This window comes from Nuphar pumila, chromosome 2 (genome assembly GCF_984573655.1).
Source record: "Nuphar pumila chromosome 2, dmNupPumi1.hap1.1, whole genome shotgun sequence".
Taxonomy (NCBI): domain Eukaryota; kingdom Viridiplantae; phylum Streptophyta; class Magnoliopsida; order Nymphaeales; family Nymphaeaceae; genus Nuphar; species Nuphar pumila.
In genome coordinates, this window is record NC_143250.1 from 96,208,346 (window position 1) to 96,223,615 (window position 15,270).

At 40.0% G+C, this 15,270-nt stretch overlaps 1 protein-coding gene and 1 long non-coding RNA gene across 4 annotated transcripts; one reads left to right on the forward strand and one right to left on the reverse strand.

Moving 5' to 3' along the window:
• The first annotated feature begins 2,181 nt into the window (after positions 1 to 2,181).
• Positions 2,182 to 8,371, forward strand: LOC149846251 (uncharacterized). Of its 3 annotated transcripts, XM_089996274.1 has the most exons (8): positions 2,182 to 2,412; positions 4,726 to 5,647; positions 6,086 to 6,794; positions 7,147 to 7,241; positions 7,334 to 7,423; positions 7,518 to 7,645; positions 7,921 to 8,066; positions 8,183 to 8,371. In XM_089996274.1, the coding sequence occupies exons 2-7, from the start codon at positions 4,847 to 4,849 to the stop codon at positions 8,063 to 8,065; spliced, it is 1,968 nt and encodes a 655-aa protein (XP_089852400.1). In that variant the 5' UTR covers positions 2,182 to 2,412; positions 4,726 to 4,846; the 3' UTR covers position 8,066; positions 8,183 to 8,371. The 3 variants fall into 3 exon arrangements, with proteins under 3 accessions (XP_089852400.1, XP_089852398.1, XP_089852399.1); XM_089996272.1 differs by having other exon boundaries at positions 2,183 to 2,412; positions 7,921 to 8,371; XM_089996273.1 differs by lacking the exon at positions 2,182 to 2,412 and adding an exon at positions 2,455 to 2,534 and having other exon boundaries at positions 7,921 to 8,371.
• Positions 8,372 to 10,111: 1,740 nt separating this feature from the next.
• On the reverse strand, positions 10,112 to 10,812 carry LOC149846252 (uncharacterized). Its single transcript, XR_016430271.1, has 2 exons — positions 10,601 to 10,812; positions 10,112 to 10,492 (listed from the first exon to the last, which is right to left on the reverse strand). It is a non-coding gene; the product is annotated as an uncharacterized LOC149846252 (long non-coding RNA).
• Positions 10,813 to 15,270: the final 4,458 nt, after the last annotated feature.

Below are 15,270 nucleotides of genomic sequence, written 5' to 3' on the forward strand. Positions count from 1 at the left end.
AATATCGGTTTAGTAAGCAACGAAGTAGTGATGAGAGTGTAGTGAAGCTTGGTGAGCAAGAAATACCAGTTGATGATTGTTTCAAATATTTGGGATCTATCATTCAAAAGTATGGAGAAATTGATGGAGATGTAAATCATAGGATAAAGGTTGGGTGGATGAAATGGAAAAGTGCAACTGGAGTGTTGTGCAATCATAGAATGCCATCGTGGTTGAAGAGAAAGTTTTATAGGACGATTATTAGGTCTGCTTTACTACATGGTACGGAATGTTGGGCTGCCAAGAGACATCATATTCAAAAAATGAGTGTAGCTAAGATGCGTATGCTTAGATGGTTGTGTGGAAATACAATAAAAGATAAGATTCAGAACGAGGAGATATGTAAGAAGGTAGGCATTGCACCCATTGAAAATAAGATGAAAGAGAATCGTTTACGGTGGTTTGGACATATTCGGCGAAGGCCTAATGATGCTCCAGTTGGAAGGATGGAGAAATGAAAAAATATATTAGTTAAAAGAGGTCGGGGTAGGCCTAGGAAGACATAGATGGAGATGATAGAAAAGGATATGAATGCTTTGAACCTCACCGAGGACATGGCATTGGATAGAAATGATTGGAGGAGAATGATTCATATGGAAAACCCAGAATGATTTTCTTTTTTGGTTCATATCGCCGACCCCAATTGTTTTGGGATGAAGGCGTAGTTGTTGTTGTTGCAAGTTATTTGTTAAAAATTTTGAAAAAACAATCTAAGGCTCCACATGGATTCCACCAACAATCAATAATTTTTTGGATACTTGAAATTCATAGGGATCAAAGCATGCTTCCAAAGGCACAAACAAGGACTGCAAACTCAATGGATCTTAAACCCTTGTATGTACAGAATTTTTACAATAAAAGGAGGGCATGAGCTTTTGGAATGTGGCATTAAATTTTACTTGCCGCGTTATCATTTTTTATATATTTACATAGAAACCGCCCCCAAGATGTCTTGCCCAAGCCAAAGCATGGCAACTCTCTTGGGGCAAGTTGGAGTGTCAGCGGGTCGGGTTTGGTTCGGACATAGGTGGAATCAGACTTGTATTCAATTTTTGGGTATGATATCGGGTTCGAACTCAGGTCCAATCGAGTCCACTATATGAAAAATCATACCCGGACTCAATAAGAATTACATGAATCAGACTCAGACCATACCTGGTAAAATCATATTTTTTATCATTTTTATATTGAAAATTTGTGGGTCATTAATTAGAAATTGGGGTGGGTTCTGGTATAAATTTTTCATAAATTATACCTGGGTCCATGTATTAATCAGTCTGAATCCCGACCCGACTCTTATTATTATCACCATACCTGAATCCTGTAGGGCTTGGTTCGGTCGGGTCTGGATAAAGCAGACCCATTAACACCCCTAGGTGCAAGGAGAAAGCCCATGGAGTTTTATGCTGGCGGGACAACATGAGTAAGTCTGTTAAAGCCAACACGGATAGGTCTATGATCCTGGGGTGGTTTCTCCGTGTAAATATTAAAAAAATATATATCACCAATAGATACTCTTTTGGTTTTTTTTTTTAGAATATCATGCATAACCTTCTTCATCTTCTTTATTGAACTCCAAATATATCCTTCATATGTGCAGCTGAGATGAGTTTATGGCATGGAAGGAGCTATTTCTGGTCCAACAATCACCTTGGAGAGTTGTTGGACGGTGGATTAAGGTGTGTTGGCTGGGCCCCACATGGAATCACAATTCACAAAGGCTCACCACCCCAACTGGGGAGTCAAATATGGACACTTTTGTGTCCTTGACCAGCAAGCCAAGCACCTCACTGTAATTTAATCTTTTTCATAGGAAACATCACTACTGTTTGACATTTCCAAAACAGCAGCAACCCTGCAATTTCCATCTTCTGATTACACCAACAAGATGGGAAATTTCAAACTTCAAACCTAACTGGGGATATGATTAAATAAAAGAAAACTAAACCACATGGTCATATTTGAGTTCTTGGATTTTCCAAGATAAACCAGGAAAATATGAAGGCAGACAGCATGTTTGTGGGCTTTAGGAAACAAGGCATGGAGGAAACGTTCGGAGTTGGGACACTATCATAGGGAGAGAGAGAGAGTTGTTACCTTTGCCTTTACCTCACCATGGTGACCAAATCCAAACGCCGACCTCTCAAAGTTGGGATGGGAATGGAACAACACCCCACACCTCACCACCACCCGGTTCTCTCTCTTCATCAGAACAGAGGGAAACCTATCCTAAAAATCCCCAACATGCCCCCTATTGCCAGAAACTTTCCTCTCGCTTTCTCTCTCTACGAAATAACACGCCATCTCCCCCTCCTCTTCCACAACTTTCCTTTTCCTCTCCCTCCTGCAGCTCCAGGGTTCCGAGTGCCCATGGTAAAGACTCCTTTCTCTCTCCCCCTCTCTCTCTCTAGCTTTTCTGGTCGATTTTCTTGTTGGTTTCGCTTGTTGGTGGCTGTTTCTGTTGGTTCTGCGCCTACCCATTTGCCTGTATTGAGGTGGGTGCTGTGTTTTCTTCTTTGTTTTTGGATTTGGGGTTTATGGGGATCGGTGGTTTTTGGCCGTTGGGTTGGTTGTGTTCTTGGTTTCTTCTTTTTTCGTGTGAATTTCTTTGGTTGCTTGACTTTTTGGGCACTTGGCCTGTGGTTTGTTTGTGGGGTTTGTAATATGTTCGTTTTCTTTTTGGGGTTTCTGTAAATGGTTGGTTTGCTCAATTGGGTGATCTTTTTCTATGATGGGTTTGCGTAAAGATTGGTTTTCTTTGATGTGGGTGTCTCAAATTTGGGAGGGTTTTGTTGATGTCTTAGGAATTCTTTTTGCCTGCCCATTGCTTTAGAGGTGGCATGCTGTTGGTGCTTTTAGGGTTTGTTTTGGCTTTGTGCCCTTAAAGTGGTGCTGCTCCAATGGTGCAATAGCAGAGGCGTTTATGGGGTTCCATTGGTGTTGGTTCTCTTGGAATTTGTTGATTGTTTCGTCTTTTGTCTTTGCTGTTTTAGGTTTGTATTTTGGCGCTTTTAAGTTTTCTTTATTCTTGTTACTGCCATTGCTCACTGGGGCTTTTGTCTCGAAGAAGAGAGGCATGTTGTTTTCATTGGTTTTGGTTCTTTTGGGATCCTCTGTCCGTGATTTATTCAGGATTCCATTTTTTTTTTGTGTGTGTGTGTGTCGGGGGGGGCTGTTGTTTCTGTAGTGCAGGTGCCAAAATATTGAGACACTGTGGTATTAGGCTTTCCTTGATTCTTTTGGAATGTGCTTTTCTCTGTGGCTATATTTCATGTTGTCTTTGGTGGTGACGGTTTGAAGCTTTAATTTATTTTTTACACCCTTCTGAGGTTTCATCAATAACAAGAAGGTTCTGCCCTTTGTAAACTAATGATATTCAATAATCTTCAAACACGTTCTAAGCAAGAATGCCTGACCCATTTGCGCTCCCTGAGAAAACCACCAAACCACATCTTCAAAATTCTTTCTTTCAAACCTAATCTCATGTTTTATCATTAATGAAAGAATGCCTTGATTCTATTGTTACTGTTGAAAACTTTTTGACTTCCTAGATGAACGACATTTGCACCAAACCGTAATCAATTCCTGAAAAGAGAAATAAGCAACAAAATTGTCATCTTGATACTGCCATAACTAAAATAAGTACTTCAGAACTCCATTCATTAAGTGTGCAATTTCTCTTGCCAATTTCTTCTCATGGTTGCTGTGAAGCTTTCCAGAATCCACTGATTGAGGTGACACAAGGCTGTCCTGAAGACTTCATAAATGGGTAGAGCCAATTCTTGGCATTCACTGAATTTGTAGCAGAAAAAGCTGTGGATGGAAAGTGGATATTGAAAAGGGTATAAGTACAAATTTCTGGTTGGAAACCCTAGTTTCCTCATGTTTGAGTCCACATTGCTGTGCTAGAACAAAGAATTAGATGATTCCAAGAGGGCTGAACAATACTTTGCTGCAACAATGTACTGGAAACCAAAGAGAAAATAAAAAGATCTATTCCTTTGCTGTCAAGCCCTTCCAGAAACCTTTCAGTCTATTCCTTCAGTAATTATTTGTATTCTTGTCTGTGAGACGTTTGGAATCTTTTGAGTTCTATCCTTCTTGAATACATCCGTATTATTATCCATGTCTGCTAGGGTTCAAATTAGTAGAAAACAAATGAAGGGAAACATTGGTGACTAGGGCCTTCTTGCTTAGAATTTGCTTGATTGTGATTGGTTTGAGGTTAATGGTTTCTTAGTTGATCTATAGTGCCATCTTGATTGTAGCATATCTGGCAACATCAAATATAAAGGAAAGTTGATGGCATGGGCCTTGCCAGAATTTGCTCGCCTACTCTTGTGATTGGTTTGAGAGTGATGATTTTAGTTGTTGTGTAGTTCCACTTTTAGTGCCTTTTCCTTTTTTTCACCTGTATTACTTTACCTGAGCTGATTTTCATGTCACATGTTCTGGGTAATTTGTTTTTGCTTTCAAATATAGTCTCTTCCAGTTGCTATTTTATTATTGAATGATTACCTATCGGTTTCTCATTGTGATCTTGATTTTATGTTCGCCTCTTTATGAATGCAGGTAATTGCTTTATTTGTTTTACTTTCCTAACAGCTTTGAATGATTAGTTTCTTAGTGTTTTTTTTGTGCTTGTTACCCATTTTCTTCTTTTGTATTGTTTTTTCTTTCCATCAGGTATTATTTAATGCAAATTTTAGAGTATCCAGCATATTGAACTCATCTCATTCTATGGGGTTGTCGTAGCAAGGTGGCACAGAGTAAGCAATTTTAGTGCTTTGGGGTGTTGATTGCCCTGATGGAGGGAAGCAGTGGTTTGGTGTTTGATGGTGCAAATCTTGTAAGAAAGAAGCGTAGTAGTTTCTCATGTAGGAGGCCTAAGACAGATTCACAATTCTTGCATGATGGACGTGAACTTTCTTCGTTCTCACTCACTTTAGCTTCTGATGGAGGGAATTTTAGTAAAGCTGCAAGTGATGACAATTGGGGGAATGGTCTGAGTTACAAACAAAAAGAACTCAAATCTATCAATGATGTTGAAAGTGAAAATAGACCATGGACATCAAGTTCTGAGGATTCGAAGAAAACTAGACAAAATAGTGAAACAGTTGGAAAATTTGATGACATTCACATGAGGCCTGCAGATAAATGTCACAGCAGCAGTGGTCCTGAGTTCAAGCGAAGCAGTGAGGCAGTTCTTGTGCCAGCTAACTGGAAAAGTTTGAGCAATCATAGACAAAACCAACTTCAGTCAACTGAGACTGGAGCCAAGCAAATTAAGGTTGGCTCGGGAGACTCTGTGAGGTCTGTTAGCATTGTGAGAAATGTAGACAGCAGAAGTAACCCTGGACAGTTGGGGGTCATTTCAAATAGCGTGGAAAGTGACAATGCTGTTGCTGCTGAGAATGGAAGCAGTCACTCTTCTCAGGAAAATAAGCTTAGAAAGGTGAAGCTCAAGGTTGGAGGGGTTACCCATACGATTCATACGAAGCCTATGCCTAACTCTGGTGGTAACCGGCGTGGCTCCCCAGTTGGTTCTTCTGCAAAGCCTCCACGTTCTTCAGATGTACCTAAGCAGCGGCACAGGCTGATTCTGCAGGTATATTTTGTTGAATTATATTTGTTTAGGCATTAATGCAGTTTGTGAACTGAGAGTTTGGAAGTTCACATGTGATGTCTCTTTAAGTTCTTTTTTTTTCTACTTAGGCAATCTATTTGCAAAGAATTTTTGTTAGAATCCGTGCTTAAAGTACCTAACAAATTTGGAGAGTTTCTTTAGAAAATCATTTATATATTGTTTATGTTTTTGTGAAGGAATTCTTATGTGTTGTTGGATTTCTGTTGTGTTTAGCTTGCAATGCTACAAGGTGATGGGTTTGTCATTCATTTCATTCTCCCATTTTCTCAATATAAAGGGTTGGGGCTTCGCATAACTTGGATGGGTATTTACAGTTTGTTGAATACAGTTCCTTTTCAGTGTGCTTTAGTGCTTCATTTCTAAGTGTAATAAACACTTTTGGATATCTAAAATCTGCAGGATAACTCAGATGACGAGGGTCAATCACCTCCAGATAGTGCAAACGGGCTGCAGGGTATCCAATGGAAGAATTTCAAGAATGGGGATTTCACCTTACCATCAAAGCTGGAGTCTAGAGGAAAGGTCTCTGAAGGAAATATCTGTGGAAAATTAACTGAAGCAAGGTTCCCTGGTGTTCCAGAACCAGTTCGTAAGAGCAAGCGTGTTCCAAAGAGGCGTGTATTAAATGGAGACTTTGATGGCGGTGGTGATGATGATGATGAGATCCGGTATCTTGAAAGACTGAAAACCTCAAAAGCAAATGTAGATTATGTTGCAGATTATGATGATGCTTATCAGGAAGAAAACCATAAAAATAGAAGCTCAAGAAATTCCACAAAGCGTGGTACTAGTGAGTTTGATGTAGATATTGACTATGATGGTGGAACTTCCTCACACAAGGAAAACCGTAAAAAAGCACGATCAAGGGTTGCAGATGATCTTTATGGTGTTGATGAAGAAAGCAGTTTAGCTAATGAAGATGATGAAAGCTTCAGTTCTGGGTTGAGAAGAAAGAAACCGAAGAAAGGGCTTCTTGATGCTTTGGTCGATGATAAGAAGGAGATCCCTCTGACAACACGTCAGCGGGCACTTCAATCTGGGAAAGATACATCATCTGAAGTTGCTCTGGTTGAGTTCCCTAATGGGTTACCAGCAGCACCCCCTAGAAGTAAGTCGTGCTTCTCTTCTTGGTTCTTTCAGCATTTTCTACAAATGAGGCCTTCTTTTAACATATGCACGTTTGGAAGTGCGAAATTGATAGGAAAGATGAGTGGAAAAGGAAAAGATGCAGTTTTTCCATTTTTTCCAAACAAAAGAAGATTTTTCACATGAAAATTTTCCTAAAAAACCAAGCTTTTGATATAGAAAATTTCTCCATCTCTGGAGATGGTTAATTTTTCATATGAAAAGCCTCTCTCTCAATTCCATTTTCAGATGTCACAAACAAAAGAAAAAATTTATATGTAAACTTTCTTTAATATGAGATTTTCTCTTACTTCCAAATGTGGTCTTAATGACAGAGCAAAAGGAAAAAACTGAGGTGGAGCAGTTGAAGAAGGCTGAGGCAGCCCAGAGACGTCGAATGCAAGTAGAAAAAGCAGCCAGGGAGTCGGAGGTTCGTACTCGAATTGTGTCCATAATTATCTTATAACCCTCCATACTTGTTCACCATGTTTAAGTATTGTTTTCTTTCTTCCAATTTTTCAGGCACAGGCAATTAGGAAAATACTTGGTCAAGATGCAAACGGAAACAAACGAGAAGACAAGTTGAGAAAACGGAAAGAGGAAATGGCTCTGGTAAAAGAGAGCAAAATATGCCTTATTGATTCTTTTACACCTTCAAGCCTGTTGTATGATATCGTATTTGGTTTCTCACACTTCATCTTCACAGGAGAAGGCTGAGCGAGCCAAGACTCTTGCTTCCAACACTGTCAGATGGACCATGGGACCATCTGGAACAGTTGTTTCATTTCCTAAAGATGTTGGTCTACCCAGTATTTTCAACTCTCAACCCTGCAGGTAAACATCACCCACCATTCGCAATCCTCAGACTAGGCTTTTTTTCGGGGGGGATATTTGATGAGGGAAAACCCCAGTTCAGCTGGTGGGGCCGGGAGCGATTGACGCTCTGCCATATGGCCCACCCCAACCAGTTTGAGTTTAAGCACACTCTGTTTTGAGAGTTGTCTACATGAGTTAGTGCAGGTCTTCTAATATGTTTTGATCTTTGGAATTTTGCAAATTCTTTGTTTGTTTGTATTGAGTTAATGTGTTTATTTGCATCACTTATGCAGCTATCCTCCACCTAGGGAAAAATGTTCAGGTCCTTCATGTACAAACACATACAAGTATAGAGATTCTAAATCAAATCTTCCACTTTGCAGTCTTCAGTGCTATAAAGCAGTCAACAAAATGATGGAACCGGTTACATCATGCTGATGTGTGCTTCTATCTGCTCTATAGAATCTCTTTTGGTTGTAAACCTGCAGATATATGGAAGTTGTGATCAGATATATGGAAGTTGTGATCGGAACATTTTTTTTATTGTGAAAGCAGTTTGCTTCCTATCCGAAGTATGAAGTGCATAAGGTCTGGGATCATTTTTCTGAGTAGCTTTGAACATGCATGTATGCACATGCAGAAGATATTTTTTGTCACCCTTCAGAATCCTCTCCCTCTCTTCTTGAGACGTAAGTACCTTTTAACATGTTATGCCTATCCAAAATGAATTGCCACCCTTCACTATGAATACATCTCTCTCTCTCTCTCTCTCTCTCTCTCTCTCTCTCTCTCTCTCTCTTGCTGCCTTCTATCCTGGACATGTTTTATTTTACCCTTGTCTCAGGATCCAAAATATTTTGGGTTTGGAGGGGCTTTTAATTACACCTTGTTAACAGAGAAAAAATTGAACTCCTGCATTAAAATTGTTCAATTAGTACCATCTTCAAGCATTTTGTTTTGTTGGCTAGTGGTATCGTTTAGACTTTGGCAGCAGCACGTGCGCCACGCAAACATGACAATAGGAGCATTACAGATCATATGACCGATACTTGTCAGTGTCAGTGTTATAACATGTCCGACTTGTGTCACCCATGATACGCCCCTTAAATAAGGGTTCACTGTGACATCATTCAAGTCTTGTAAGATAATTGTTGGCATATTATTAGAAATTATCAACTAGTTTTAGTGAATGGTCATGTTCAATTGATTAATATAAGAAACAGCTTACACGAGAATACAAGGATCAGCAGGAAGGTTTCATTTTTTTTAAGCGTGCTGCAGAGCAGATTCCCTTGCATAGACAGACTGCAAGCATTAGCTGAATAATGACTCTTATTAAGTTCAATATAACGTTTTTTGCTTTCAGTTTAAGCGAAATTTGAAGTTATGATCAAAGGCACTCTTGGAGACATACTATTGTAAATGCATGTCTTAATCCTTCATGGACAGAGCACAGTCATCACCACTAGGGGTGGCAATTTCTGAGCGGGTTCGGGTTGGGCTTAAGCCAACCCGTTTAATAAACGGGTCGACCCGTGTAACCCGTTTATTAAACAGGTCGGGTTCGGGTTGGGGGTATGCCAACCCGGCTGACCCGTTTAATAAACGGGTTAGGCGGGTGGGTCAACCCGCCAACCCGTCTGACCGACCCGCCAACCAGTCTGCCCGACCCGCCAACCCGACCCGCCAACCCGATCTGTCAACCCGCCAACCTGACCCACGAACCTGAAAACCCGTTTACCCGACCCAACCCATTTATTAAATGGGTTGGCGGGTCGTGTCGGGTTACCCGTTTATTAAACGGGTCGGGTTCGTGTTTGCCACAGCCGACCCGTTTAATAAACGGGTCGGGTTCGGGTTGAGGTATGCTGACACGCCAACCCGACCCGATTGCCACCCCTAATCACCACAATAGTTTCACGTCCACAAAGCAACAGGTGTTCTCATGAGCGTGAATTATAACCATTTGTTTTTCAAAAGTAGAAATCAATTTTGATATATGAAAGTTACATCTTGTGGTAGGGGCAGAGCAGCATACAATACGGGTCTATGGGATCCATTTGGATCTTATTCTGGTTTAGGGTTATCTATGTGAGTTTGTTTAGGTTTGGATTTTTTTTTTGAAACATGGATCTATCTCCGATTCAAATTAGAATCAAGGCTCTCTTATAAATACTCTTAGGGAGTAGTTGATGAATGAAAACATCTGTTTTTCTTTGATCCATTAAATTTTAATTCATGTTTCCAATTGTCTTTCCTGCTTTTTTTCGATTTTCGTGCGTAGTAGGTTATCTTAGATTTTTTCAATGTCGTGTTCAAGGGTGCATCATATCCATACACACACCAGTGTCACTGAGCCCTTTAAGCAGCAGGATACAAATTGATTTGCAGAGAATGATTAAAAGCAGAGGCTCAGTAATTCAATCACTTCAAACAAATGCACAAAATAGAAAGAGGTTTCAAATATTTCCTATCAAGGCATGTCCAAGCAGAGGTTCAATATGTGATTTTTATAAATATTTCCCATCTATGTTGTATTTTGAGTCAGAACTGAAGCACAGGAAAATGACAAAGGTTTACATAAACAAGTTGCTATCACTAAAAGCCCCCAACAGATTCATTGTAAATCAGGACATGGAAGTAAGCCTAGCCAAGAGCACGTTGCGTAACCAACATGGACAGGAGCAAGGATTTGAATGATACAGAGATGTTAACTATACAAACAACGGCACCAATGCAGGCCATTCTCCCTCAGCACCCTGCTGCCTTCAAGAAGTTGTCAAATGGGCTAGCAGGAGGCAGTCTCAGAGCTTGCCATGGCTCTGGTGGCAAATCATCTTTCTGCTGATCTATTTCACACGTGTCCTGATCATTACATGAAAAAGGGGCACTGAGAATCGGAACATACAGTGCAAAGGCAAACGAAGTCAGATGCAAAAACACCATGAAATCTCGCTCGCGTGATATCACTACCTTTGAGTGCACCATTGGCTTTACAGGTTGGATGTCATTTGAAAGAGAGAGCAACGAGTCTGTTTTTGGGTCTTGGACCAACCAACTTGACAACTTCTTCCTGGTTCCCAAGCCAAGGGCCTCACATTGACTTGCCATTGTGCTGTATGAAAGTGGAGATGTTGTCACAGACGCACTGGCAACATGACCTGCTACTTCAAGCGCCTAATCAAACAAAAACAATGAATACAAGTTAGACAAAGAACAATAACTTGTATTCACACACATTCCAGTAAATGCACAAAAGCACAGAGAGAGAGAGAGAGAGAGAGAGAAAGACCGATTCTAGCAGCTGCCCAACACTGATTATCCGTGACAGAGATGCAGAATCTGTTTTTGCAACAGGGTGTGGAAGGTCACAGATAGATGATTCACTTACAAGATCATCCTCCGTCAATGCACTTGCAGAAAAATCCTGTAGAACAAGTTATTTCTTAGCCAAGAATGGTATCCGATAATAAGCATTCTTGCTGTCAGATATATCTATGTAGAAGTTTCAATAAAGAACCATGGTTACATATATGAGGCATGCAAAAAACCAAAAATAAATGCATTTCTTCCGAGTGGGTTAGTGCTGCATAGGCACCACAGGAACTTCATGATGAAAAAAGAAACCACAAAGCCAGAGAATAATATTAATTGGACAATCAAGAATGACATTCATAAACTTGAGAATACTAAAGCTTTGGGTAATTGAGCTACCTCATCAAACGAAACTGATTCCTTCATATGGGCAGTCGTCTTACTCGTTCCCAGGTCAAGCACAGATTGAGGACCAAGCAAGAAGGTATCATCAGGCACAAATGTTTCACATAGTTCCTTGGTTAACATGTCCTCATCAAGCTGAAGATAAGAAGAGGGATATAAACTCAAATCAATTATTCCTAACAATAACATTGATCCACACGATATCATACCTTAGTCTTGCTGGATATGCCTCGAACTATAACATCTATAAGAGCCTTCCCTGACTCACTTTCTGCCATCCTTAAAGTGGAAAGTGAGGACAAGGCTGCATTTTCATCAGAATTGGTTCCATATTCCTTCAGATCATCTGGTGACTTTACGTATATGTAAAGGTCATCTGCGATACTTATATATGGATCCATCTGAAAAAAAAAAAGCAAACTGCTGCATAAGTTGATGAAACCAATGATTGCTAATGATATGTGTTTTTAAGCTCCAAAATAAATCAAGTTAAGAACATAATATTCAAATACCCAACACATAACTGATAGTGAGTAATAACACACGGATGGAGACCATCTTCGTTATTTCAGATCTGCAACAATCTCTATTTAGAATAACCATCTAAAGTCGGGTGTCAGATCTGACAAAAATGGCTAAAAAACTGCATTTGTTTAAACCCACTCTGTAACCTAAAGCTCAATGTAAACGCTTTGGAAAAAGAAAATTCCAAAAAGGAATAAATATTAGAAAATGTAAATGAAGATGGGCAAGATCATTCCACATTCTTGCATTGATTACAATGCTACTTGTATTGTCTCCTAAGTTCCCTTGTACCATCCTGACCTGCTTCACTGGCCGCAGGTCATGGTCAACAAGGCCCAAGGCACAAGCTGGGTTAGGACTAATTGAAAGGATACTGATAAATAAGAAACACTAGGTCTTGGATCCCAGTTCTCTGCCTATGTAGAAAAAACAGTAATATGCCCTCTAAGGTTTCAAATATTGAAGCATTGGAAAGGATAAAGTCTGACAAGATTCAAAGTATCCTGGTATGTTTCAATGAATGGGGACTCAATTTGATCTTGTACATTCCTAAATAGATTGAAACTACTATCAAGATCCTTTGCCATATACTTAAGAGCAAAGAATATAAGTTGATGATGATCTCTTCATGATTGGACACTTAAGTAATAAGAATCTGACTCATAATTGATGACACCCATGATATTTCACTGCAGAGTATCATTATACCAAAGTCATCAATGAAGTGCATCCCAACTGATACCCAAGAAAAGAACATGAAAGTAGCTAACAAAAAACAACAAAACATAGACCTCATCAAATACAGACAAAAGACAAAAAGCACCCACTTTCATGAATGGGATGAAAAATCAGTTTCAAGTATCTTACGCTGCTCAAGCCCAAGGACATCTTAAGAAGGTCAATTAGATCCGGTATGTGATATATTTTTGCTGCAGACATCATCATTGCTGTTGCCAATGTATAAAGTGACCTTTGGTGGGAAGGAGACAACATTCCTGCTCAGACAATGAAATATAATGAGACGGAATATGGTTAGCTACATGGATACAGGCTTCTATCAATAACTTAAGTTATAAATGTATAAGACATGATGGTCTAGACTCCATACTGAAAAAAAAAAGGAGCAAAGAAAGATGTGAAGGACAAAATAGACAAGCTGCATTCTCAGCAGTTAAAAAGAACACAGTTCTTGAAGGCGTCATTGGCTATGGCTGATAAATGAAAACAAGCAAAGCATGCCATGTTGAAGCTCAAATTGCTATGGCTCAATACCAGCTCGAAAAGTGAACTGAAATGAAAAAGGACAAAACAGGATTTGAACATCCTGCCTCATACCCGAGTAATACAATAACCAACTCCCTCATACATCTTGTGCCTAAATATGTGTTAGCCAACCCAAGCCAAACAGTGCTTGTTCAGATTCAGCCTGTTAAGAATGATTAGTAAACTAGGTTTTTCTTGGACAGAAAAGCCTATTTTATGCACCCTAACAACTTGCAACAAAGCCAAACCAAGAAAAGATGCAAGCAGTTCAGTTCCTTTGTCAGCCCCTCCAGCATCAATCAGCAAACATATAGCAAAGCTTTCAGGCAAATAAAAGAGAAATTTTATGTCAAGTGACAAGATTTCAAGCACACTGATACCAACTGTGTTAGGAAAAAATAGATCAATGAGTGACATGCAAGATTCAGGCTAGGCCAAGGTTTTGATATGTCTGGATTTGATTTTGAAAGAACCATACCAGGTCCAAGAACAGCACCCACAAGTTCTGGATAACCTATGTCACAGGGACTCGGCAAACCGGGTGCCGCACCCGCATCGACGCAATGTGACGCGGGTGCGGCACCCGGTGCAGTCAACCCGTCCCTCGGCACCCGGTGCGGTCAACCCGTCCCTGGGTGCGTTGACCGCACCCAGGATCATTTGTGTCCAATTTTTTTAATAAAAAAAAAATCTTCTGGTGGGCGCGCACCCCCCCTGGACCCCCGCCTGCTGACCGCGCAGCGGGAGCCGCACCGGGGGGGAGGGAAGCCCCCCGGACCCCCCTTTCTGCAAGGGCAAAAACTCTGAATCAGACTCCACAACTCATCAGCTTGACCCCTCCCCTGCACAAAGAGGGCGCAGGGAGGGGGCTCGACCCCTCCCCTGCACAAATTTTATATATATATACATATTTGCCGCACCCCCGCACCCAATGTGACATAGTGGATAACTGAATCACCATCCAGGCCAAGGAATCGGAAAGAGACCTAAGTCTGACCCAATTGCAAAAATCCAGCATTTCCCACAAAATAAGAAAAATGGTACTTTGCTAGATCTTGGCCATAACCAACAAGTAAAACTATGCCAGACCAATTAGCAATAAGTTGCTCCAACCAACTGGATAAGCCTATTGAACTCATTCAATATACACAAGTCATCGAAAACCCTAACTTGATTTTATTTGCATCAACGAGCAATAGGAAACAACGGCTTGAATATACCATCAGGATCAAGTGACACACTCCTGAGAGAAATGGGTAGCTGAAATGAACGCAGAACATTGTGATTTGATCCCTGCACGATTCCAATCTCAAGGTAAGAAACTTTTCATTGCATGCACAGAGAATGATGGATAAAAATAGTTAGAGATCAAGGAAAACAAATGTGCACATAATCAGAGCACCTATTTTTCTAATGGACAATTTCAACAACTGAAATTTTACAATATTAAAACCAAAAAATGAGCACATACCAGAAACTTACATAATTGAAAGAAAAGGCTGCCAGATAATACCAGCCATGACAGCCAATAATAAGTAGCCTTGAATAAAGAAACACCTATGATCATTCACGCATGCATGTGTATGTGTACATCCTGCCCCATGCACAGCTGAGCTGTGCTATACTATAACAGTATAATGCAGAAAAGTGCCAGGCATATATTCCGCTATCTTTTCACACGAAAAAACTAGCTGTTCAACCATGGAAAATTATTTTTTTTCCAACTGAGAAGCTGGAATACTAGTTCCACATAATTCCACAACCCTGCAAAGTTGAAAATTTTAATATTTTTTCCATGACATGTATAAGTGCTTTGTGCAAAAGGATTAGATATTTAGTATTAAATATTTTATTTATGTTTATAAAACATAGATCTCTCCATGAATAATAATATCACTAAAGGCATGTTTGCATAACCTACAGAAGTGAAACATAAGCAACAGATTTATTTCTTGTTTACATTGCTTCATGTTTCCTCTTAGGCAGCAGTTCCAGTCAGGCCTGCCATATATTCCCAGGCTGTCGACACAAAAGAATAATTTTGAAACTAATTGTTATGGAAATGACTCCATTTTACACAAACTTAGCTTGCCTTTCCAGCAAAGCTCTTCCCATACAAACCCCTTTGAAATCCA